Source organism: Aquarana catesbeiana, linkage group LG10 (genome assembly GCF_042186555.1).
Source record: "Aquarana catesbeiana isolate 2022-GZ linkage group LG10, ASM4218655v1, whole genome shotgun sequence".
NCBI classification, from domain to species: Eukaryota; Metazoa; Chordata; class Amphibia; order Anura; family Ranidae; genus Aquarana; species Aquarana catesbeiana.
The window spans coordinates 260,323,519-260,349,799 of NC_133333.1; the positions used below are offsets into that span (position 1 = coordinate 260,323,519).

General features: G+C 52.7%; 1 protein-coding gene across 3 annotated transcripts in view; it reads right to left on the minus strand.

Annotated features, from left to right (window-relative positions):
* LRRC47 (leucine rich repeat containing 47) overlaps positions 1-25,648 on the minus strand; it is a 106,170-nt gene extending 80,522 nt beyond the window's left edge. The window contains exons 1-5 of one of the 3 annotated variants that reach the window (XM_073603703.1): positions 25,204-25,645; positions 23,356-23,478; positions 13,894-13,975; positions 4,748-4,843; positions 1,093-1,196 (exon numbers count right to left, since the gene is read on the minus strand). In XM_073603703.1, the coding sequence (XP_073459804.1) occupies positions 1,118-1,196; positions 4,748-4,843; positions 13,894-13,975; positions 23,356-23,389 (291 nt within the window). In that variant the 5' untranslated portion in view covers positions 23,390-23,478; positions 25,204-25,645 and the 3' untranslated portion in view covers positions 1,093-1,117. Of the gene's footprint in view, positions 1-1,092; positions 1,197-4,747; positions 4,844-13,893; positions 13,976-14,061; positions 14,284-23,355; positions 23,479-25,203 lie in introns of those variants that run through there. The other 2 variants (XR_012236419.1, XR_012236420.1) reach the window with 2 other exon arrangements.
* Between the last annotated feature and the right edge of the window lie 633 nt (positions 25,649-26,281).

Below are 26,281 nucleotides of genomic sequence, written 5' to 3' on the forward strand. Positions count from 1 at the left end.
AATAATAAACATATTATACTTACCTGCTCTGTGTAATGGTTTTGCACAGAGGGGCCCCGATCCTCCTCTTCTGGGGTCCCCTGACAGCGCTCCTCCCCTTCATCAGGTGCCCCAATGGAAAGCCGCTTTTTAATTTGGGCATCCGTGCGGGCGTGCTCCCGATTCCTGCTGCTGCGTCCATTGACACAGACAGCAGGAGTCGCCCCCCCCCCCCCCCCACGTCACTAAATTTGATTGGCAGCCCTGGGAGCCAATGGCTCCTGCTGTTATCAATTTATCTAATGAGGACCCGAGATGGCGGCTGGAGCCGCTGTGCTCATCCCCATCGGTGGAACAGATCGGGCTTCAGGTAAGAAAAAAGGGGGGCTCTTGTGGGGGGGGGCACTGCACAGAAGGTTTTTCACCTTAATGCATAGAATGCAAACCTCGAGGGTTTACAAATCCTTTAATAGTAGTATTAGTAACATTGTATTATTATTATTAATAATAATAATAATAATAACAGCAGCAATAACAATAATAATAATCTACTAGTATTGATCCCTCAGCTTTGCTATCCTCTGGAGGGGGGGCTCTCCTCTTTTTCTGCATCTATACCCGGTTAGTCTGCCCCTTGCACACAATATATAAAAGGGGGGGGGGTGCTATCATTATTCAGCTATACCCACCAGTTAGTTTGCCCCTCCACACCATACATGAAGACCTATACACACCCCCAACTTATATGGAGGAGGGGGGTTGCTGCTATCCTCTGGGGAGGGGAGGATAGAGATCTCTCTCTCTCTCTCTCTCTCTCTATATATATATATATATATTATAGATATCTCTATCTATCTATCTGTATAATCACACACACAGACAGACAGTTTAGATGGATGAATGGCCTCTTTACCTTCCATCTACATATTATATGGGGGTGGGGGAGCGGCTGCACACATTGTATACAGTCCTTAATGTCCCATCATTATAAAAGTTCTGATCTGGAGTCCGATGCACCGACACCTCCAGGAATGTATATACAATGCAGGCTTTATCTAGTGGGGTCCAAATGGCCCCAACCGTCCAAGAAAACCAATGGAGACGGGCACTTACCTCAATCAGAGCCTCCATGACATCTTTACAGGTCTGCAGACTTCTGCCGCTGGTCACCTCCAACAAGAGGGCCTGGGGGGGGAGGGGGGGGGGGATTTGGTGATCTGTGGAAGAAGAACGGTTGTCATTGTAATCCAATTGTGTTCTACAGGAGGTCAGTGTTCCTTTAAAACCCAAATCCAACCAATGGCTTTTAGTTCAGGATAGAGTGGGGGAGGGTACTAGAACCTATATATATATTCTTTAAACTATTCTTATAGTGCTATTATTTGTATAATACCCTATATGGCCAAAAGTATGTGAACCAACACCCCCTCTTTCCTCCTACAATGAAGGGGTTCAGGTGTCTCCAATGAAGGGTCCTGGTAATAGTCCATCCTTCATTGTAGACCAATGAATCTCAACCACCAGGCGATGGTCCACCTCCGGGCTGCAGCCTCCCCTCTCCTGGGGCTTCCAGGCAGCTGAAGATCCCTTAATCTCCTGCATGGTCTCCCAGCTTGTGAAGTGACCCCCAATCTTCTATAGTGACCTCCAAGGCCCCCTGAGAGCCCCCAGCCTCACCCTTTCACAGTGTCTCCCCCAGTCTCTTAAAAAAAAACCCATCCAGAGTCTTCCAGCATTTCAATACAGGTTTTCCATCCCCATATACTTTTATTGTACGAGTATAAACTTTATCCTCTACTGTTGGGGCATGGAAGGTTCTGGAATCATTTACTGGGCCCTGGTCCCCAAAAAAGTTGAGTACTCCTAGTTTAGACAATTGTGCTCTTCCAACCTCGTGGTAACAAGATACAAAGCCAGCTCCATAAAGACATGACTGTGCCCCCCCCCCTCCCCCATGTACAAAGCCAGCTCCATAAAGACATGGTGTGACCAGTTTGGTGTGGAAGAACTCAAGTGTCCTGCACAGAGCCCTGACCTCATCCCTACTGATCACCTTTGGGACCAGCCCCCCCCCCCCCTGCATCTCCTCTGGCAGCCTCCACATTTCCTCCCTCCTCCTCGCCGTGGTCCAATGGATCGATTGTCGTTTTGGACAATCGGGAAACGGGTCTCAACCTGCCTCCTGATTGGCCGGGAGAAGATTCAGTGTGAAAAATAGCAAATATTCATTCGTTATTTTCACACAACTGGGTGGGCTCTAATCACATACTTCAAAAGAAAAAAAAAAAAAAAAAAAAAAAACACACACACACACAACACAGACAACCCCCCCCCCCCCCAATGAAATCCATGCATTCAGTGCCACAAATGTAGATAAGGGGGCCGGTCACATGGATAGGTGGGTGGCGCCCCCTAATGGATGGGCCCCTTTGGTGAAGTAATATAAATAGAGGGCGTTAGAGGCTAAAAAAAAAAAATTGTTTGAATAGACTAATACAAAAAAAACCCAAAAAATGAGCTAAATTAAAATATAAAAAATATAAAATACCAATCACAGTGAATGAATATGTTGAAAAAAACAAACAATGTAGTGATGACAATAATATTGATTAATTGTCCCAATCCAGTGAAGTATTGCAAACTAAAAAGAGTGATATCTTCACAATATGTTCAAAAAATATGTTCAAAAATATGTGCCAAGTTCTTGCCGTTGATAGAAAGAATTCCGTCACCAAATAAGAAAGATTACACCATGAAGTATAAGATATCTGCTTACCAGATACCAATGACCCCTTTAGTTAAAAAGCGAGTCACTAGCGCTTGTGCAGGATTGTGCCTGCTCACATGGAGGGCTGAATACTCGGATGATGCTTTAGGCATGGATCCCTCCCGTCCCACTCATTCAGGTCAAGGATATAGGGAAACAAACAGAGTCTCCATAGCGTAAAACCATTTAATATAAAATTGAAATACCATAAAAAACTCCAAATGGCCTCTTACATTTGTAGGTGCCCACCCGGCACTGGGGCTGTTCGTATATCAGGGTAGAATGGTGTCATGGACCCATCACATCGCCTCATAAGCGGCGTGCGTTTCACCCAGTACGGATGTACCACCAGAGGATCCAGACGTTGGATGGCGAAGGAAACACACGTGACCACGTACCGCTGTTTCCTTCGCCATCCAACGTCCGGATCCTCTGGTGGTACATCCGTACTGGGTGAAACGCACGCCGCTTACGAGGCGATGTGATGGGTCCATGACACCATTCTACCCTGATATACGAACAGCCCCAGTGCCGGGTGGGCACCTACAAATGTAAGAGGCCATTTGGCGTTTTTTATGGTATTTCAATTTTATATTAAATGGTTTTACGCTATGGAGACTCTGTTTGTTTCCCTATATCCTTGACCTGAATGAGTGGGACGGGAGGGATCCATGCCTAAAGCATCATCCGAGTATTCAGCCCTCCATGTGAGCAGGCACAATCCTGCACAAGCGCTAGTGACTCGCTTTTTAACTAAAGGGGTCATTGGTATCTGGTAAGCAGATATCTTATACTTCATGGTGTAATCTTTCTTATTTGGTGACGGAATTCTTTCTATCAACGGCAAGAACTTGGCACATATTTTTGAACATATTTTTTGAACATATTGTGAAGATATCACTCTTTTTAGTTTGCAATACTTCACTGGATTGGGACAATTAATCAATATTATTGTCATCACTACATTGTTTGTTTTTTTCAACATATTCATTCACTGTGATTGGTATTTTATATTTTTTATATTTTAATTTAGCTCATTTTTTTGGGTTTTTTTGTATTAGTCTATTCAAACAATTTTTATTTTTTTTTTAGCCTCTAGCGCCCTCTATTTATATTACTTACATTTTTGACATATTTGTTCAAATCAGGGGAGCTGCTTGGTATAGGTATCTATCAATTGCACACTTTTTCACGGTCATTACCATTTTTTTCAATCTTGTTTATAAATTATGATGATTATATTCTAAAACACTATTGACACCATTGGCGTGGAGGTTACTGTTTTTCCCTTTGGTGAAGACCCTTTTCTGTTCCAGCATGACTGTGCCCCCCCCCCCCCCCCCTCGTGTACAAAGCCAGCTCCATAAAGACATGACTGTGCCCCCCCCCCCCCCCCCCGTGTACAAAGCCAGCTCCATAATGACATGACTGTGCCCCCCCTCGTGTACAAAGCCAGCTCCATAAAGACATGACTGTGCCCCCCCCCCCCCCCCCCGTGTACAAAGCCAGCTCCATAATGACATGACTGTGCCCCCCCTCGTGTACAAAGCCAGCTCCATAAAGACATGACTGTGCCCCCCCCCCCCCCCCCTCGTGTACAAAGCCAGCTCCATAAGGACATGACTGTGCCCCCCCCCCCTCGTGTACAAAGCCAGCCCCATAAAGACATGACCACAAACCCCCCCCCCCCCTCGTGTACAAAGCCAGCTCCATAAAGACATGACTGTGCCCCCCCCGTGTACAAAGCCAGCTCCATAAACACATGACTGTGCCCCCCCCCCCCCCCCCCCCGTGTACAAAGCCAGCTCCATAAACACATGACTGTGCCCCCCCCCCCCCCCGTGTACAAAGCCAGCCCCATAAAGACATGACCACAAACCCCCCCCCATGTCCTGACCTCATCCCTACTGATCATGTTTGGGACGGAGTAATGACAGAACCTTTCTACACCCCTCTCCTCCTTCCTCTTCTCATTTCCTCCTATAGGTTCAGGTAACTCACCTGCGTCTTGTCACTATCGGTGGGAAAGATATAACCGCATTTTCTGCATCCACCAAACGCGGGTCGTTTTCTTTGCCGTCCAACAAATGAAGATTTCTGTGAAATGGAATTTTTGTGAATTATTACAAAAAAAAAAAAAAAAAAAAAAAGGCAGTTCTGGATACATAATCAATAATGAGGAGGAAGCAATATCACCAAACTAAATCACTTCCTTCATCTTACTGAAGGGATTTATCCCACAATGTTCCACCCGGAACTTCTCTCCACCCCGAGAATAATGACAGCGAGTCCAGCCTTGTTCTTCTCTGCCACATGTACAGACACACTGGGGGGGGGGGGGGGGTTCTAGGTGTGATAGGAATATGGGACCTGGTAGAGCCCCACAATATGTTCACACATGTGCTGGATCCCCCCACACATGTACAGACATGTGCAGTCTTGGCAGACACCCCAGTGACATTTGCTCACATACAGCATCCCCAAAACCCAACCAACCCCCCCTTATCTAAATCGCAGGGTGGGAGTGCATATTCCAGCAGATCTGTACTATTTTTTATTGTGGCTCCACCTGTACAGACATGTCACCAAGGTCCGGATTGCTGAATAGAAAGAACTACACATCCAGTGTGCTATGCATTGTGCTCCGGGGATCCCTCTTCCCTTCTCTGCTCTGTAGTCCTGCCACAACATCTTCCCACCCCATAACAGGTCCACTCCTCCATACATACCTGAGTCTGGAGGGAGGAAAGACATTGATAGAGCCACTGAAAAAAACTACACATCCAGTGTGCTATGCATTGTGCTCCGGGGATCCCTTCTCCCTCTCTGTAGTCCTATTGCAACATCCTCCCACCTCATAACCATAGGCCCACTACTCCATACAGACCTGAGTCGGGGGGGGCGGTTGGGAGTGCAATGCTCTGCGGGCTTTAAGTAGTAAATGCACATCAATCATGAGATCAATTTTGCTGCATTTATTACTATTCTACAAAAGTTGGACACGGGCGCACGGCTCACTGTATATAGGGATATGGGAAGAGCCCAATGGTATGTCTGTACATAGAGCCGAATCCCTGCACATCCACAGACATGCTTCGCAGAGCCCCCCCCGAGTGTAAAGGGGGGGACAAGCAGGAGAGGGGACCCCAAGAAAATGGGGCAAAGGTCCGCTTCAAGTATCACTTCTGGATGAACTGACCCTGTAAAGACCAAGTTCAACTTTTCTGACCAAGTTTTTTTCATGTTACATCCATATTTAGGGTGCCACATGAAGCGTGGTCTCATACACCATCACAAAAAAACCCCAACCCCCATTATATACAGTATCACCCAAAAGTAAGTACACCCCTCAGTGACATTTGTGTAAATCTTTTCATGTGACAACACTGAAGAAATGACACTTGTCTACAATGTAAAGTAGTGAGTGTACAGCTTGTATAACAGTGTAAATTTACTGTCCCCTCAAAATAACTCAACACACAGCCATTAATGTCTAAACCGCTGGCAACAAAAGTAAGTACACCCCTAAGTGAAAATCTCCAAATTAGGCCCAATTAGCCATTTTCCCTCCCCAGTGTCATGTGACTCGTTAGTGTTACAAGGTCTCAGGTGTGAATGGAGAGCAGGTGTGTTAAATTTGGTGTTATCGCTCTCACTCTCTCATACTGGTCACTGGAAGTTCAACAGGAGGATCTGAAAAAAAGAATTGTTGCTCTACATAAAGATGGCCTAGGCTATAAGAAGATTGCCAAGACCCTGAAACTGAGCAGCAGCACGGTGGCCAAGACCATACAGCGGTATAACAGGACAGGTTCCACTCAGAACAGGCCTCACCATGGTCCACCAAAGAAGTTGAGGTCACGTGCTCAGCGTCATATCCAGAGGTTGTCTTTGGGAAATAGACGTATGAGTGCTGCCAGCATTGCTGCAGAGGTTGTAGGGGTGGGGGGTCAGCCTGTCAGTGCTCAGACCATACGCCGCACACTGCATCAAATTGGTCTACATGGCTGTCATCCCAGAAGGAAGCCTCTTCTAAAGATGATGCACAAGAAAGTCCACAAACAGTTTGCTGAAGACAAGCAGACTAAGGAGATGGATTACTTGAACCATGTCCTGTGGTCTGATGAGACCAAGATAAACGTATTTGGTTCAGATGGTGACAAGCGTGTGTGGGGGCAACCAGGTGAGGAGGACAAAGACAAGTGTGTCTTGTCTACAGTCAAGCATGGTGGTGGGAGTGTCATGGTCTGGGGCTACATGAGTGCTACCGGCACTGGGGGGCTACAGATCATTGAGGGAACCATGAATGCCAACATGTACTGTGATATACTGAAGCAGAGCATGATCCCCTCCCTTCAGAGACTGGACCGCAGGGCAGTATTCCAACATGATAACCACCCCAAACATACCTCCAAGACCACCACTGCCTTGCTAAAGAAGCTGAGGGTAAAGGTGATGGACTGGCCAAGCATGTCTCCAGATCTAAACCCTATTGATCATCTGTGGGACATCCTCAAACGGAAGGTGGAGGAGCGCAAGGTCTCTAACATCCACCAGCTCTGTGATGTCATCATGGAGGAGGGGAAGAGGACTCCAGTGACAACCTGTGAAGCTCTGGTGACCTCCATGCCCAAGAGGGTTAAGGCAGTGCTGGAAAATAATGGAGGCCACACAAAATATTGACACTTTGGGCCCAATTTGGACATTTTCACTTAGGGGTGTACTGACTTTTGTTGCCAGCGGTTTAGACATTAATGGCTGTGTGTTGAGTTATTTTGAGGGGACAGCAAATTTACACTGTTATACAAGCTGTACACTCACTACTTTACATTGTAGACAAGTGTCATTTCTTCAGTGTTGTCACATGAAAAGAGAGAAGAAAAGATTTACACCAATGTGAGTGATGGGGTGTACTTACTTTTGTGAGATACTGTAAATTATCTTTAACAAATTTCTATCATTTTAATTTAGCACGGCTATGTGTAGCTCCACCCACCATCTTCAGGGTCCGGTATTGCTCAATAGAATATACATGTCCAGTGTGCTATGCAGAGTGCTCTGGGGATCCCTTCTCCCCCAACATCCTCACGCCCCATAACAGCAGGACCGCTCCTCCATACAGACCTGAGGATTGGGGGGGGGGTACATAGCTAGAACCTGTACATTGCACCCAAGACGCATTGATGGAGGGTGCAATGCTCTGCAGACTTCAGTGAATACACATCAATCATGAGATGTTGCAACATTCAAACAATGGACTGACCCTGTAAAGAGTTTCTCAGTTTTGTATGTGCACACTGGGGTCAGGCGCACTGTACATAGGAATAGCGCCCCCTTCTGATACCAGACAGGGAATGATTGATAACTGGTTTGGGTGCTCAGACTATGGAGTCCATCCAACCCAGACAGGCCAGCAGAGTCCGGGCTGCACATAAATAAGAGATCAGCACGTGTTTTGCTGGTAACAATATATGGCGGGGGAGGGGGTGATCCGGTGTCAGGTATATGATCTGTACGCTCTCAGCACAGAGATTAGAAATGTTATGTAATCCGGGATGTACAATACACGGGTGTGAGGAGAGGCGGCGGCACACAATACCGGAGCACATCCGCTCCCCCCTCCCCCGTTCTCCTATAATCTTCCATCAGAAGACAAGAGGATTATGTAACCGGCTCTGTACACACCTCATCCATTCACACGGCATTCCCCGCATCGCCTCCGTATGATCATCACACGCCATTCCCCGCATCGCCTCCGTATGATCATCACACGCCATTCCCCGCATTGCCTCCCCATGTATGATCATCACACGGCATTCCCCGCATCGCCTCCGTATGATCACACGCCATTCCCCGCATCGCCTCCATATGATCATCACACGCCATTCCCCGCATCGCCTCCGTATGATCACACGGCATTCCCCGCATCGCCTCCGTATGATCACACGGCATTCCCCGCATCGCCTCCGTATGATCATCACATGGCTTTCCCCGCATCGCCTCCCCATGTATGATCACATGGTATTCCCCGCATCGCCTCCCCATGTATGATCATCACACGGCATTCCCCGCATCACCTCCCCATGTATGATCATCACACGGCATTCCCCGCATCGCCTCCCCATGTATGATCACATGGTATTCCCCGCATCGCCTCCCCATGTATGATCATCACACGGCATTCCCCGCATCACCTCCCCATGTATGATCATCACACGGCATTCCCCGCATCACCTCCCCATGTATGATCATCACACGGCATTCCCCGCATCGCCTCCCTATGTATGATCATCACACGGCATTCCCCACATCGCCTCCCCATGTATGATCATCACACGGCATTCCCCGCATCACCTCCCCATGTATGATCATCACACGGCATTCCCCGCATCGCCTCCCTATGTATGATCATCACACGGCATTCCCCGCATCGCCTCCCCATGTATGATCATCACACGGCATTCCCCGCATCGCCTCCCCATGTATGATCATCACACGGCATTCCCCGCATCACCTCCCCATGTATGATCATCACACGGCATTCCCCACATCACCTCCCCATGTATGATCATCACACGGCATTCCCCACATCACCTCCCCATGTATGATCATCACATGGTATTCCCCGCATCGCCTCCGTATGATCATCACACGCCATTCCCCGCATCGCCTCTCCATGTATGATCATCACACGGCATTCCCCGCATCGCCTCCGTATGATCACACGCCATTCCCCGCATCGCCTCCGTATGATCATCACACGCCATTCCCCGCATCGCCTCCGTATGATCACACGGCATTCCCCGCATCGCCTCCGTATGATCACACGGCATTCCCCGCATCGCCTCCGTATGATCATCACATGGCTTTCCCCGCATCGCCTCCCCATGTATGATCACATGGTATTCCCCGCATCGCCTCCCCATGTATGATCATCACACAGCATTCCCCGCATCACCTCCCCATGTATGATCATCACACGGCATTCCCCGCATCGCCTCCCCATGTATGATCACATGGTATTCCCCGCATCGCCTCCCCATGTATGATCATCACACGGCATTCCCCGCATCACCTCCCCATGTATGATCATCACACGGCATTCCCCACATCACCTCCCCATGTATGATCATCACACGGCATTCCCCGCATCGCCTCCCCATGTATGATCACATGGTATTCCCCGCATCGCCTCCCCATGTATGATCATCACACGGCATTCCCCGCATCACCTCCCCATGTATGATCATCACACGGCATTCCCCGCATCGCCTCCCTATGTATGATCATCACACGGCATTCCCCGCATCGCCTCCCCATGTATGATCATCACACGGCATTCCCCGCATCGCCTCCCCATGTATGATCATCACACGGCATTCCCCGCATCGCCTCCCTATGTATGATCATCACACGGCATTCCCCGCATCGCCTCCCCATGTATGATCATCACACGGCATTCCCCACATCACCTCCCCATGTATGATCATCACACGGCATTCCCCACATCACCTCCCCATGTATGATCATCACATGGTATTCCCCGCATCGCCTCCGTATGATCATCACACGCCATTCCCCGCATCGCCTCTCCATGTATGATCATCACATGGCATTCCCCGCATCGCCTCCCTATGTATGATCATCACATGGTATTCCCCGCATCGCCTCCGTATGATCATCACACGGCATTCCCCGCATCGCCTCCGCATGTATGATCATCACACGGCATTCCCCGCATCACCTCCCCATGTATGATCATCACACGGCATTCCCCGCATCGCCTCCCCGTGTATGATCATCACACGGCATTCCCCGCATCGCCTCCCCATGTATGATCATCACACGGCATTCCCCGCATCACCTCTCCATGTATGATCACACGGCATTCCCCGCATCGCCTCCCCATGTATGATCATCACACGGCATTCCCCGCATCGCCTCCCTATGTATGATCATCACATGGTATTCCCCGCATCGCCTCCGTATGATCATCACACGGCATTCCCCGCATCGCCTCCCCATGTATGATCATCACACGGCATTCCCCGCATCGCCTCCCCATGTATGATCATCACACGGCATTCCCCGCATCGCCTCCCTATGTATGATCATCACATGGTATTCCCCGCATCGCCTCCGTATGATCATCACACGGCATTCCCCGCATCGCCTCCGCATGTATGATCATCACACGGCATTCCCCGCATCGCCTCCCCATGTATGATCATCACACGGCATTCCCCGCATCGCCTCCCTATGTATGATCATCACATGGTATTCCCCGCATCACCTCCGTATGATCATCACATGGTATTCCCCGCATCGCCTCCCCATGTATGATCATCACACGGCATTCCCCGCATCACCTCCCCATGTATGATCATCACACGGCATTCCCCGCATCGCCTCCCCATGTATGATCACATGGTATTCCCCGCATCGCCTCCCCATGTATGATCATCACACGGCATTCCCCGCATCACCTCCCCATGTATGATCATCACACGGCATTCCCCGCATCGCCTCCCCATGTATGATCATCACACGGCATTCCCCGCATCACCTCCCCATGTATGATCATCACACGGCATTCCCCGCATCGCCTCCCCATGTATGATCATCACACGGCATTCCCCGCATCGCCTCCCCATGTATGATCATCACACGGCATTCCCCGCATCACCTCCCCATGTATGATCATCACACGGCATTCCCCGCATCACCTCCCCATGTATGATCATCACACGGCATTCCCCGCATCGCCTCCCCATGTATGATCATCACACGGCATTCCCCGCATCACCTCCCCATGTATGATCATCACACGGCATTCCCCACATCACCTCCCCATGTATGATCATCACACGGCATTCCCCGCATCGCCTCCCCATGTATGATCACATGGTATTCCCCGCATCGCCTCCCCATGTATGATCATCACACGGCATTCCCCGCATCACCTCCCCATGTATGATCATCACACGGCATTCCCCGCATCGCCTCCCTATGTATGATCATCACACGGCATTCCCCGCATCGCCTCCCCATGTATGATCATCACACGGCATTCCCCGCATCGCCTCCCCATGTATGATCATCACACGGCATTCCCCGCATCACCTCCCCATGTATGATCATCACACGGCATTCCCCACATCACCTCCCCATGTATGATCATCACACGGCATTCCCCACATCACCTCCCCATGTATGATCATCACATGGTATTCCCCGCATCGCCTCCGTATGATCATCACACGCCATTCCCCGCATCGCCTCTCCATGTATGATCATCACATGGCATTCCCCGCATCGCCTCCCTATGTATGATCATCACATGGTATTCCCCGCATCGCCTCCGTATGATCATCACACGGCATTCCCCGCATCGCCTCCGCATGTATGATCATCACACGGCATTCCCCGCATCACCTCCCCATGTATGATCATCACACGGCATTCCCCGCATCGCCTCCCCGTGTATGATCATCACACGGCATTCCCCGCATCGCCTCCCCATGTATGATCATCACACGGCATTCCCCGCATCACCTCTCCATGTATGATCATCACACGGCATTCCCCGCATCGCCTCCCTATGTATGATCATCACACGGCATTCCCCGCATCGCCTCCCCATGTATGATCATCACACGGCATTCCCCGCATCACCTCTCCATGTATGATCACACGGCATTCCCCGCATCGCCTCCCCATGTATGATCATCACACGGCATTCCCCGCATCGCCTCCCTATGTATGATCATCACACGGTATTCCCCGCATCACCTCCGTATGATCATCACATGGTATTCCCCGCATCGCCTCCGTATGATCATCACACGCCATTCCCCGCATCGCCTCCCCATGTATGATCATCACACGGCATTCCCCGCATCGCCTCCCTATGTATGATCATCACATGGTATTCCCCGCATCGCCTCCGTATGATCATCACACTGTAACTGTACAATAACTGCGCTCTTAGCATAGAACTCTCAACCACCATGGAAGTTGACACCCACCCTGCACACATTTGCTGTACAAGGTCAGCTGCGAGATGACAGGAGCACTTTACAGCCCCCCCATACAATATGACAGGAGCACTTTACAGCCCTCCCCCCATACAATATGACAGGAGCACTTCACAGCCCCCCCCCCCCCCCATACAATATGACAGGAGCACTTCACAGCCCTCCCCCCATACAATATGACAGGAGCACTTCACAGCCCCCCCCCCCCATACAATATGACAGGAGCACTTTACAGCCCTCCCCCCATACAATATGACAGGAGCACTTTACAGCCCTCCCCCCATACAATATGACAGGAGCACTTTACAGCCCTGCCCCCATACAATATGACAGGAGCACTTTACAGCCCTCCCCCCATACAATATGACAGGAGCACTTTACAGCCCCTCCCCTCATACAATATGACAGGAGCACTTTACAGCCCTCCCCCATACAATATGACAGGAGCACTTTACAGCCCCCCCCCATACAATATGACAGGAGCACTTTACAGCCCCCCCCCCATACAATATGACAGGAGCACTTTACAGCCCCCCCCCCCCCATACAATATGACAGGAGCACTTTACAGCCCTCCCCTCATACAATATGACAGGAGCACTTTACAGCCCTCCCCCATACAATATGACAGGAGCACTTTACAGCCCTCCCCCATACAATATGACAGGAGCACTTTACAGCCCTCCCCCATACAATATGACAGGAGCACTTCACAGCCCCTCCCCTCATACAATATGACAGGAGCACTTTACAGCCCTCCCCCATACAATATGACAGGAGCACTTTACAGCCCTCCCCCATACAATATGACAGGAGCACTTCACAGCCCCTCCCCTCATACAATATGACAGGAGCACTTTACAGCCCTCCCCCATACAATATGACAGGAGCACTTCACAGCCCCTCCCCTCATACAATATGACAGGAGCACTTTACAGCCCTCCCCCATACAATATGACAGGAGCACTTCACAGCCCCTCCCCTCATACAATATGACAGGAGCACTTTACAGCCCTCCCCCATACAATATGACAGGAGCACTTCACAGCCCCTCCCCCCATACAATATATGAGAGGAGCACTTTACAGAAGGACTCATTTTGGATACTGACTTGTGCAGTCCGGAGATGTTTTGGCGTTTCTTCTGCTTCCTCTGATCTTCCGCTTCTTTTCCTTCCGATTCAGCGGAACGATCTACAAAACAAGAAGAGTCCCGGCATCAGTGTGTATGAAAATCTCAGATCCCAATGGGGGGGGGGGGGGGGAGACAACATACGTACACTGAGCATGACCTTCGATAGCCGTGATCCTGACCTACAACCCGCACCCAGCGATTTTATCTTCACATTATACACTTTTACTTATTTATAGCGACATGTGTACCATCCCCTCCGGCCGCCATATTAGGATTCCTTTCCCCATTACTGCTGGCGGTAGAGCCGAGTACGTGCGTGCGGGGGTGGGGAGCAGCCCGACGGATGTGTGTTGTGTTTTCAATCGGCTTGTTAAATATTAACCTGCGGTGCGGAGGATTAGCGGCGGACAAAGGAGGATTATCCTGACACCATTACCAGATACAAACACCGGGAACTGCCGGCTCTGCATGACTTGTGTGCTGAAGGCGATCGCCACACCCCGCGCTCCGAGGACACCCCAATACCGGAGAGAGAGAGGAGACCCCACACCCCGAGGACACCCCAATACCGGGGAGAGAGGAGACCCCACACCCCGACAATACCGGGGAGAGAGGAGACCCCACACCCCGAGGACACCCCAATACCGGGGAGAGAGGAGACCCCACACCCCGAGGACACCCCAATACCGGGGAGAGAGGAGACCCCACACCCCGACAATACCGGGGAGAGAGGAGACCCCACACCCCGAGGACACCCCAATACCGGGGAGAGAGGAGACCCCACACCCCGAGGACACCCCAATACCGGGGAGAGAGGAGACCCCACACCCCGACAATACCGGGGAGAGAGGAGACCCCACACCCCGAGGACACCCCAATACCGGGGAGAGAGAGGAGACCCCACACCCAGCACTCCAAGGACACCCCAATACCGGGGAGAGGGGAGACCCCACACCCAGCACTCCGAGGACACCCCAATACCGGGGAGAGAGGAGACCCCACACCCAGCGCTCCGAGGACACCCCAATACCGGGGAGAGAGGAGACCCCACACCCCGAGGACACCCCAATACCGGGGAGAGAGGAGACCCCAATACCGGAGAGAGAGAGGAGACCCCACACCCCGAGGACACCCCAATACCGGGGAGAGAGGAGACCCCACACCCCGAGGACACCCCAATACCGGGGAGAGAGGAGACCCCAATACCGGAAAGAGAGAGGAGACCCCACACCCCGAGGACACCCCAATACCGGGGAGAGAGGAGACCCCACACCCCGAGGACACCCCAATACCGGGGAGAGAGGAGACCCCACACCCCGAGGACACCCCGACAATACCGGGGAGAGAGGAGACCCCACACCCCGAGGACACCCCGACAATACCGGGGAGAGAGGAGACCCCACACCCCAATACCGGGGAGAGAGGAGACCCCACACCCCGAGGACACCCCAATACCGGGGAGAGAGGAGACCCCACACCCAGCGCTCCGAGGACACCCCAATACCAGGGAGAGAGGAGACCCCACACCCCGACAATACCGGGGAGAGAGGAGACCCCACACCCCGAGGACACCCCAATACCGGGGAGAGAGGAGACCCCACACCCAGCACTCCGAGGACACCCCAATACCGGGGAGAGAGGAGACCCCACACCCCGAGGACACCCCGACAATACCGGGGAGAGAGGAGACCCCACACCCCGAGGACACCCCGACAATACCGGGGAGAGAGAGGACACCCCAATACCGGAGAGAGAGAGAGGACACCCCAATACCGGGGAGAGAGGAGACCCCACACCCCGAGGACACCCCAATACCGGGGAGAGAGGAGACCCCACACCCCGAGGACACCCCGACAATACCGGGGAGAGAGAGGACACCCCAATACCGGAGAGAGAGAGAGGACACCCCAATACCGGGGAGAGAGGAGACCCCACACCCCGAGGACACCCCAATACCGGGGAGAGAGGAGACCCCACACCCCGAGGACACCCCGACAATACCGGGGAGAGAGGAGACCCCACACCCCGAGGACACCCCGACAATACCGGGGAGAGAGAGGACACCCCAATACCGGAGAGAGAGAGAGGACACCCCAATACCGGGGAGAGAGGAGACCCCACACCCCGAGGACACCCCAATACCGGGGAGAGAGGAGACCCCACACCCCGAGGACACCCCGACAATACCGGGGAGAGAGAGGACACCCCAATACCGGAGAGAGAGAGAGGACACCCCAATACCGGGGAGAGAGGAGACCCCACACCCCGAGGACACCCCAATACCGGGGAGAGAGGAGACCCCACACCCCGAGGACACCCCGACAATACCGGGGAGAGAGGAGACTCCACACCCAGCGCACCGAGGACACCCCGACAATACCGGGGAGAGAGAGGACACCCCAATACCGGAGAGAGAGAGGAGACCCCACACCCCAATACCGGGGAGAGAGGAGACCCCACACCCCGAGGACACCCCGACAATACCGGGGAGAGAGGAGACCCCACACCCCGAGGACACCCCGACAATACCGGGGAGAGAGGAGACCCCACACCCCGAGGACACCCCGACAATACCGGGGAGAGAGGAGACCCCACACCCCGAGGACACCCCGACAATACCGGGGAGAGAGGAGACCCCACACCCAGCACTCCGAGGACACCCCAATACCAGGGAGAGAGGAGACCCCACATCCCGAGGACTCCCCAACAATACCGGGGAGAGAGGAGACCCCACACCCAGCACTCCGAGGACACCCCAATACCAGTGAGAGAGGAGACCCCACATCCCGACAATACCGGGGAGAGAGGAGACCCCACATCCCGAGGACACCCCAATACTGGGGAGAGAGGAGTCCCCACACCCCGACAATACCGGGGAGAGAGGAGACCCCACACCCAGCACTCCGAGGACACCCCAATACCGGGGAGAGAGGAGACACCACACCCCGAGGACTCCCCAACAATACCGGGGAGAGAGGAGACCCCACACCCAGCACTCCGAGGACACCCCAATACCAGTGAGAGAGGAGACCCCACATCCCGACAATACCGGGGAGAGAGGAGACCCCACATCCCGAGGACACCCCAATACCGGGGAGAGAGGAGTCCCCACACCCCGACAATACGGGGGAGAGAGGAGACCCCACACCCAGCACTCCAAGGACACCCCAATACCGGGGAGAGAGGAGACCCCACACCCAGCACTCCAAGGACACCCCAATACCGGGGAGAGGGGAGACCCCACACCCAGCACTCCGAGGACACCCCAATACCGGGGAGAGAGGAGACCCCACACCCAGCGCTCCGAGGACACCCCAATACCGGGGAGAGAGGAGACCCCACACCCAGCGCTCCGAGGACACCCCAATACCGGGGAGAGAGGAGACCCCACACCCAGCACTCCGAGGACACCTCAATACCGGGGAGAGAGGAGACCCCACACCCAGCGCTCCGAGGACACCTCAATACCGGGGAGAGAGGAGACCCCACACCCAGCGCTCCGAGGACACCCCAATACCAGGGAGAGAGGAGACCCCACACCCCGACAATACCGGGGAGAGAGGAGACCCCACACCCAGCACTCCGAGGACACCCCAATACCAGGGAGAGAGGAGACCCCACATCCCGAGGACACCCCAATACCGGGGAGAGAGGAGACCCCACATCCCGAGGACACCCCAATACCGGGGAGAGAGGAGACCCCACACCCCGCACTCCGAGGACACCCCAATACCAGGGAGAGAGGAGACCCCACACCCCACACCCCGAGGACACCTCAATACCAGGGAGAGAGGAGACCCCACACCCTGCACTCCGAGGACACCCCAATACCGGGGAGAGAGGAGACCCCACACCCAGCACTCTGAGGACACCCCGACAATACCGGGGAGAGAGGAGACCCCACACCCATCGCTCCGAGGACACCCCAATACCGGGGAGAGAGGAGACCCCACACCCCGACAATACCGGGGAGAGAGGAGACCCCACACCCAGCGCTCCGAGGACACCCCAATACCGGGGAGAGAGGAGACCCCACACCCCGAGGACACCCCGACAATACCGGGGAGAGAGGAGACCCCACACCCCGAGGACACCCCGACAATACCGGGGAGAGAGGAGACCCCAAACCCAGCACTCCGAGGACACCCCAATACCGGGGAGAGAGGAGACCCCACACCCCGAGGACACCCCGACAATACCGGGGAGAGAGGAGACCCCACACCCCGAGGACACCCCGACAATACCGGGGAGAGAGGAGACCCCACACCCCGAGGACACCCCGACAATACCGGGGAGAGAGGAGACCCCACACCCCGAGGACACCCCGACAATACCGGGGAGAGAGGAGACCCCACACCCCGAGGACACCCCGACAATACCGGGGAGAGAGGACACCCCAATACCGGGGAGAGAGGAGACCCCAAACCCAGCACTCCGAGGACACCCCAATACCGGGGAGAGAGGAGACCCCACACCCCGAGGATACCCAGACAATACCGGGGAGAGAGGAGACCCCACACCCTGCACTCTGAGGACACCCTAATACCGGGGAGAGAGGAGACCCCACAACCCGAGGACACCCCGACAAATGAATGCATGGAAGGTGTGTCCTCCCTAACATGAGAACCATCATCTTGCTCTGTCCAGCTGCAGCTTACCATAGACTTTGGCTGGAGCCTGCAGCAGAGGCTGAACACACCACCCGACCCTCCCGGGTACAACTAGAGGGCCCCCTGAGTGCCGGGCCCCGAGCTCTGGCTGGTCTCTGTTCAGTATTAGCAGCACCGGTCTGAGGATCATGTGGACTTTCTGACCAGAACCTAAATACAAGTGAGGATTTCCATTGAGGACTAAACATCTTGGTGCCGTGCCGGGTGGGCGGAGCTCTGTGTACACCGCGCTCCTCATTGTAGAGTGATAGGAAAGCAGACGAGCCATTGTGGGAATACAAAGCAGTGCGGAGAAGTCAGACATTTATTAGGACACCGATCACCTCCATAGAAGAGGTTGTGCCCATCCCCCGCCATTACTACAACCCCTTCTCCGGAGACAATTCAGGGAGGAGAAGGTGACACCGACTTCTTCATATCCAGGAGCTCCATGACTGACGGGCGGAGTAAACTGACCCCCCTCCCCCGCCATACAGATAAGAGGATCTGTAATTGTATCTGGTGTGAGATTGCGGTACATTGTCCTGTATGAGAGGCCGAGGAGGCCGAGCGAAGTTCATAAGACGAGGAGCTCCTCACCCACCAATCGGACCACCGACCTGTATATTCCATATCTGGGGGGACAGGGCTGAGTGTTCATAGACCCCGGGTATAGGTCACACCTTCAGGAGGTAACGCAGAGAGGAGGGCGGCCGAGTCCTGAACCCAACTCCAAGATACGGGATTTATAGACAAGTCAAAGATCCTTTTATATTAATTGTACAGTAAGATGGCAGCACCCCTCCCCCCACAACCAACCACCACCCCTCCCACCCAACAACCAACCACCACCCCTCCCCCCACAACCAACCACCACCCCTCCCACCCAACAACCAACCACCACCCCTCCCACCCAACAACCAACCACCACCCCTCCCACCCAACAACCAACCACCACCCCTCCCACCCAACAACCAACCACCACCCCTCCCCCCCTACAACCAACCACCACCCCTCCCACCCAACAACCAACCACCACCCCTCCCCCCCAACAACCAACCACCACCCCTCCCACCCAACAACCAACCACCACCCCTCCCACCCAACAACCAACCACCACCCCTCCCACCCAACAACCAACCACCACCCCTCCCCCCCTACAACCAACCACCACCCCTCCCACCCAACAACCAACCACCACCCCTCCCACCCAACAACCAACCACCACCCCTCCCACCCAACAACCAACCACCACAATCACCACCACCCCTCCCACCCAACAACCAACCACCACCCCTCCCACCCAACAACCAACCACCACCCCTCCCCCCACAACCAACCACCACCCCTCCCCCCCTACAACCAACCACCACCCCTCCCCCACAACAACCAACCACCACCCCTCCCCCACAACAACCAACCACCACCCCTCCCCCCCTACAACCAACCACCAACCCTCCCCCCAACAACCAACCACCCCCCCCCAAAACAACCAACCACCACCCTTCCCCCACTCCCCCCCCCAACAACCAACCACCACAATCACCACCACCCCTCCCCCCCTACAACCAACCACCACCCCTCCCACCCAACAACCAACCACCACAATCACCACCACCCCTCCCCCCCTACAACCAACCACCACCCCTCCCACAACAACCAACCACCACCCCTCCCCCCTACAACCAACCACCACCCCTCCCACAACAACCAATCACCACCACCCCTCCCCCCCTACAACCAACCACCACCCCTCCCACCCAACAACCAACCACCACCCCTCCCCCACAACAACCACCACCACAATCACCACCACCCCTCCCCCCCTACAACCAACCACCAACCCTCCCCCCAACAACCAACCACCCCCCCCCAAAACAACCAACCACCACCCTTCCCCCACTCCCCCCCCCCCCCAACAACCACAATCCACAATCACCACCACCTCTACAATTGCAATCACAACACCAACAACCACCCATCACAACAACCCTCCCACCCAACCAGCCCCGCAATCGCAAGAACCACCACCCCAACAACCACTTACCATCCCCCCACAAACACAACCAACCTATGTATACACCCCCCCCCCCACTTCTGTATACATCCTCCTCTCCAGCCCTCACCCCCCCCCCCCCCAAAATCTTTCCCACATCTCACCTCCCAGGCCCGGCTCTACTTCCTCCCAGATCTCTCACTAGCAGGAAGATGATTGGTTGGCATCTCCGATGGGCATCACACAGATTCTCCCTTGTCCCTCCATAAGTGGCGGGCAGGAGGGATCTGCGGGGAGGAGAGCCGTCTATGTACATACAGAAGGCTGACACATAATCACACAACATACAGAGATATATAATGTAATATGACATATAATCACACAACATACAGAGATATATAATGTAATATGACATATAATCACACAACATACAGAGATATATAATGTAATATGACATATAATCACACAACATACAGAGATATATAATGTAATATGACATATAATCACACAACATACAGAGATATATAATGTAATATGACATATAATCACACAACATACAGAGATATATAATGTAATATGACATATAATCACACAACATACAGAGATATATAATGTAATATGACATATAATCACACAACATACAGAGATATATAATGTAATATGACATATAATCACACAACATACAGAGATATATAATGTAATATGACATATAATCACACAACATACAGAGATATATAATGTAATATGACATATAATCACACAACATACAGAGATATATAATGTAATATGACATATAATCACACAACATACAGAGATATATAATGTAATATGACATATAATCACACAACATACAGAGATATATAATGTAATATGACATATAATCACACAACATACAGAGATATATAATGTAATATGACATATAATCACACAACATACAGAGATATATAATGTAATACTGACACATAATCACACACATAGGTTGGACTTGATGGACTTGTGTCTTTTTTCAACCTCACCTACTATGTAATATTATGTAAGGCTTCTATGTTTACAAGTGAGGGGGGGAGGGGTGAGCGGAGGGCGAGAGCCGGAGGTGGTGGAGTAAGAGATTGATTCGGAGGTGTGAAATCCTGGCCTCTGTACTCGTATTGTCTGTTACCTGTCTGGGAATCTAGTTTATCCGCTGTGTACATAAATGTGAGGAGGTCGCCCTCTGCTGGTGAAATACTGTTACTGCACTGCTACAAAATCAATTCACAACATACAACTACAGAACACCTCCCCCATAGGTTATAAAGAGGGAAGGGAGTGTTCTGTAGTCCATAGAGAAAACGTCCGTAGACTAGGTTTAGACAGGCAGCTAACATGTCTCTGAAAAGTGATCAGAGATGAGATTGCTCTTCAGAGACATGTGACAGGTGGTGGAGGTGGTAATATATCCCACCATCTACTTTACCCCTGTAAATGCCACGCCTCCTCCCTGCAATTGTGTGCATTACACGTGGTTGTAGGACGGCCCCATTCACTTTAGATTTGTACTTTCCTAGGTGGATTCATCTGTCCCCCGCCGCCTCCAAGACTGAGAACCGAGCGATCGAACACCGCCAATCACTCCAATCTCAGGACTCCCCAAGCAGAGAGCTGGTGGCTGTCAGTCTCTGCTCTGCCCCTCCCCCTCTGGAGGGCTGGGGTGGGGGTGGGGGGGTGGCTTGTTGAGAGGCGGGTGCCGGTCCAGGCATGTGGGCGGATCCCGACTTCATTGTCACGATCTTCCCCGAGCCTGGACCGGCTCTGTGACGTCAGCCGACAGCCGACTTCCAACTCTCTGTCTGCTGAAAACGGGTCACAGGAGAGCAGAATGAACTTCACCCCCCTGTGACCCCCAGAAGACATCCAACCAAAAGAGCGTCCCCCCCCCCCCCCCCGTACTTCTCCTTTAAGGAGGAGCTCCGCCCACCACTGAAAAAACTAAAAGCCAACAGCTGCACATACTATATACATACAACACACACACTATACACACATACTACACACTATACATATACAACACACATACTACACACATACTATATACTATACATATACAACACACATACTACACACATACTATATACTATACATATACAACACACATACTACACACATACTATATACTATACATATACAACACACATACTACATACATACTATATACTATACATATACAACACACATACTACACACATACTATATACTATACATATACAACACACATACTACACACATACTATATACTATACATATACAACACACATACTACACACATACTATATACTATACATATACTACACACATACTATATACTATACATATACTACACACATACTATATACTATACATATACAACACACATACACTATACACACACTACAGCTGCTGACTTTTAATAATCGGACACTTACCTGTCCCGGAGTCCAGTGATGTCAGCACCGCATCTTTCCATCATCTGTCAGGTGATGCCGCCTCCATTGTAGGTAAGGGAACCCGGCAGTGTAGTCTTACAGCTTCACACCGAGAACCCTACTGCGCATGTGCGAGGCTCCGCTCCTCTCTACTACTGGTCTGGTGGCCGGTGGAAGGAGGAGGGAGCCCCCCCTCCCCCCTGAAAGGTGCCAAATGTGGCACCAGAGGGGGGGGGGGGGTACAACGAGCTTAAATTCCACTTTTGGGTGCTTTAATATCCTTTTCCGATTTACACCAAAACCCCGGCGGGGCCCCGGACCCCTCTGCAGAGTGTAATACAGTCACGGCTCACCTTGAACTCCTCGGGGGAGGGGGGGGTCTGGCATCGTACAGAAGGGGCCCCTTCACCAGCTGCAGGTCATGGGTGGCAATGGTGACCGGCGTCCTCTTATCACATCTCATCATGAAGTTTGGTCTGAAAAGGAAATCATCATTGTAACAATTATAAATCAATAATGGGGTGTGGCGCCACCTATATAGGTTTATAATGGGATGGACAACTATACCATATGGGGGGGCTAACTACTGCCCTACTGGTGAGCGTGACCCACCTATACCCAATTCTGTGATCATTACAAAACTTATTATAACCAGTGAAAACTAAAATGATAAAATGATAAAATGATAAAATGATACCATCACTCAAGTGTTCAGATACGAAGGCCTCGAAGTGTGATAAGTTATACTGTGATGAATACCATGCAAGTAAACATATGGCTCCTTCCGAAATAATGAGAAGGACTAGAACAAAAAAAAACTAGAATAGTCCCCTATACATACATAATGGTGATGTGCCATCAAAAAGTCCATAAATATAACATACTAGAGTTAAACTGTTCAAGACCATAAACTCATTGTAACAATGTAACCAAAAATAACCGAAGACAGGAGATTCCCCCGAGCCACGGCATGTCCCGCGCCCCCTCTGTTACTTGATTGGCTGTGAGTGACAGCAGCGGGAGCCACAAAAGCCAATCAGGAGTGGAAATCCCCGGAGTGCCAAGGTTCTCGTGTACATCGCTGGATCAAGAGGGGGGCTCAGGTAAGTATTGGGGGGGGGGGGGGGGCTGCTGCAAACAGAAGTTTGTTTTCTCTTAATGCATAGAATGCACCTTTACAACCACTTCAACCCCTTCAATACCAGTACTTTCACCCCCCTCCCCAATACCGGCCACTTTCCCCCTACTTTCCCCCTTCCTTCCCCTCCCCCAATACCGGGCACTTTCCCCCTTCCTTCCCCTCCCAATACCGGCCACTTTCCCCCTTCCTTCCCCTCCCCAATACCGGCCACTTCCCCCTTCCTTCCCCTCCCCAATACCGGGCGCTTTCCCCCTTCCTTCCCCTCCCCAATACCGGGCGCTTTCCCCCTTCCTTCCCCTCCCCAATACCGGACACTTTCCCCTTCCTTCCCCAATACCGGGGCACTTTCCCCCCTTCCTTCCCCTCCCCAATACCGGACACTTTCCCCCTTCCTTCCCCTCCCCCAAATACCGGGCGCTTTCCCCCTTCCTTCCCCTCCCCAATACCGGGCGCTTTCCCCCTTCCTTCCCCTCCCCAATACCGGGCACTTTCCCCCTTCCTTCCCCAATACCGGGCACTTTCCCCCTTCCTTCCCCTCCCCAATAACGGGCACTTTTCCCCCTTCCTTCCCCTCCCCAATACCGGGCACTTTCCCCCTTCCTTTCCCCTCCCCAATACCGGGCACTTTCCCCCCTTCCTTCCCCTCCCCAATTACCGGGCGCTTTCCCCCTTCCTTCCCCTCCCCAATACCGGGCGCTTTCCCCCTTCCTTCCCCTCCCCAATACCGGGCACTTTCCCCCTTCCTTCCCCAATACCGGGCACTTTCCCCCTTCCTTCCCCAATACCGGGCACTTTCCCCCTTCCTTCCCCTCCCCAATACCGGGCACTTTCCCCCCCTTCCTTCCCCTCCCCAATACCGGGTACTTTCCCCCTTCCTGCGCAGGCCAATTTTCAGCTTTCAGCGGTGTCGCACTTTGAATGACAATCACTCAGGTAACACTGAACACAAAATGACATTTTTATCATTTGTCTATTGACTTATTTTTGGTGATATTTGATCTCCAATATGTAAACAATTGAGGAAATAAAAATGTCTTATACACAATAATCCTCCACCCACCTCCGTCAGTATGATTCCAGCCAGTAGGGGGAGCTGTGAGCTCAGCACTCCTAGGGGGCGGGTCTTCAGCCTGATAGGTGGAGGGAGGAGAGGCGAGTACATTGGCCCCGCCCCCACGGAAGCTCCTCCAGCCGGTTCCCGGACACATTGGGGGAGGAGAGATCAGACAGACGGCTCAGCTCCTCCGGGAGATCCTCCAACTCATCCCCGGACACATCCGGCACCTTCACCCCCCGGAGCACCGCCACTCCCCCGGGAGGCCCCCGCAGGACGGTTCCCGCACAGGACGGGAGAGGCGGCCGATCTCCTCCGGAACCCCCCGGAGCTCCGCGCAGCCGGAGAGAGAGAAGAGAACCGATCGTCCGCCCCCCCTCCTCCGGCCATCAATCTACACACAGACACCCGGAAACACGGCCTGGCCAATCACAGCATCCGCTGTCATCACTCCGGCCAATCACAGCGTCCGCTGAGATGCCCACCAGAGAGATGCGGCGCTGCCTCCTCACAGCGCCCTCTGGCGGACACCGGCAGTACAGAGACATGACCGCCTCAATCTGCAGAGCTCAGCATTCTCCTATTTATTGATCCTGAAAAATAATCACCAAATCACCCCCAATACTTATACCCCCCCAAATACAAATACCCCTCAAATCACCCCCCCCCAGTACATATACCCCCCAAATCACTTCCCCGGTACAAATACCCCCCTATACTGTACTGGGGGGGTGATTTGGGGGGTATTTGTACTGGGGGTGATTTGGGGGGGGGGGTATTTGTACTGGGGGTGATTTGGGGGGGGTATTTGTACTTGGGGGGGTGATTTGGGGGGTATTTGTACTGGGGGGGGGGGAATCGGGGAGTATTTGTGCTGGGGGGGATTCGGGGGGGGGGTATTTGTACTGGGGGGGTGATTTAGGGGTATTTGTACTGAGGGGTGATTTGGGGAGTATTTGTACTGGGGGTGATTTGGGGGGGTATTTGTACTGAGGGGTGATTTGGGGGGTATTTGTACTGGGGGGGGTGATTTGGGGGGTATTTGTACTGGGGGGGTGATTCGGGGGGTATTTGTACTGGGGGG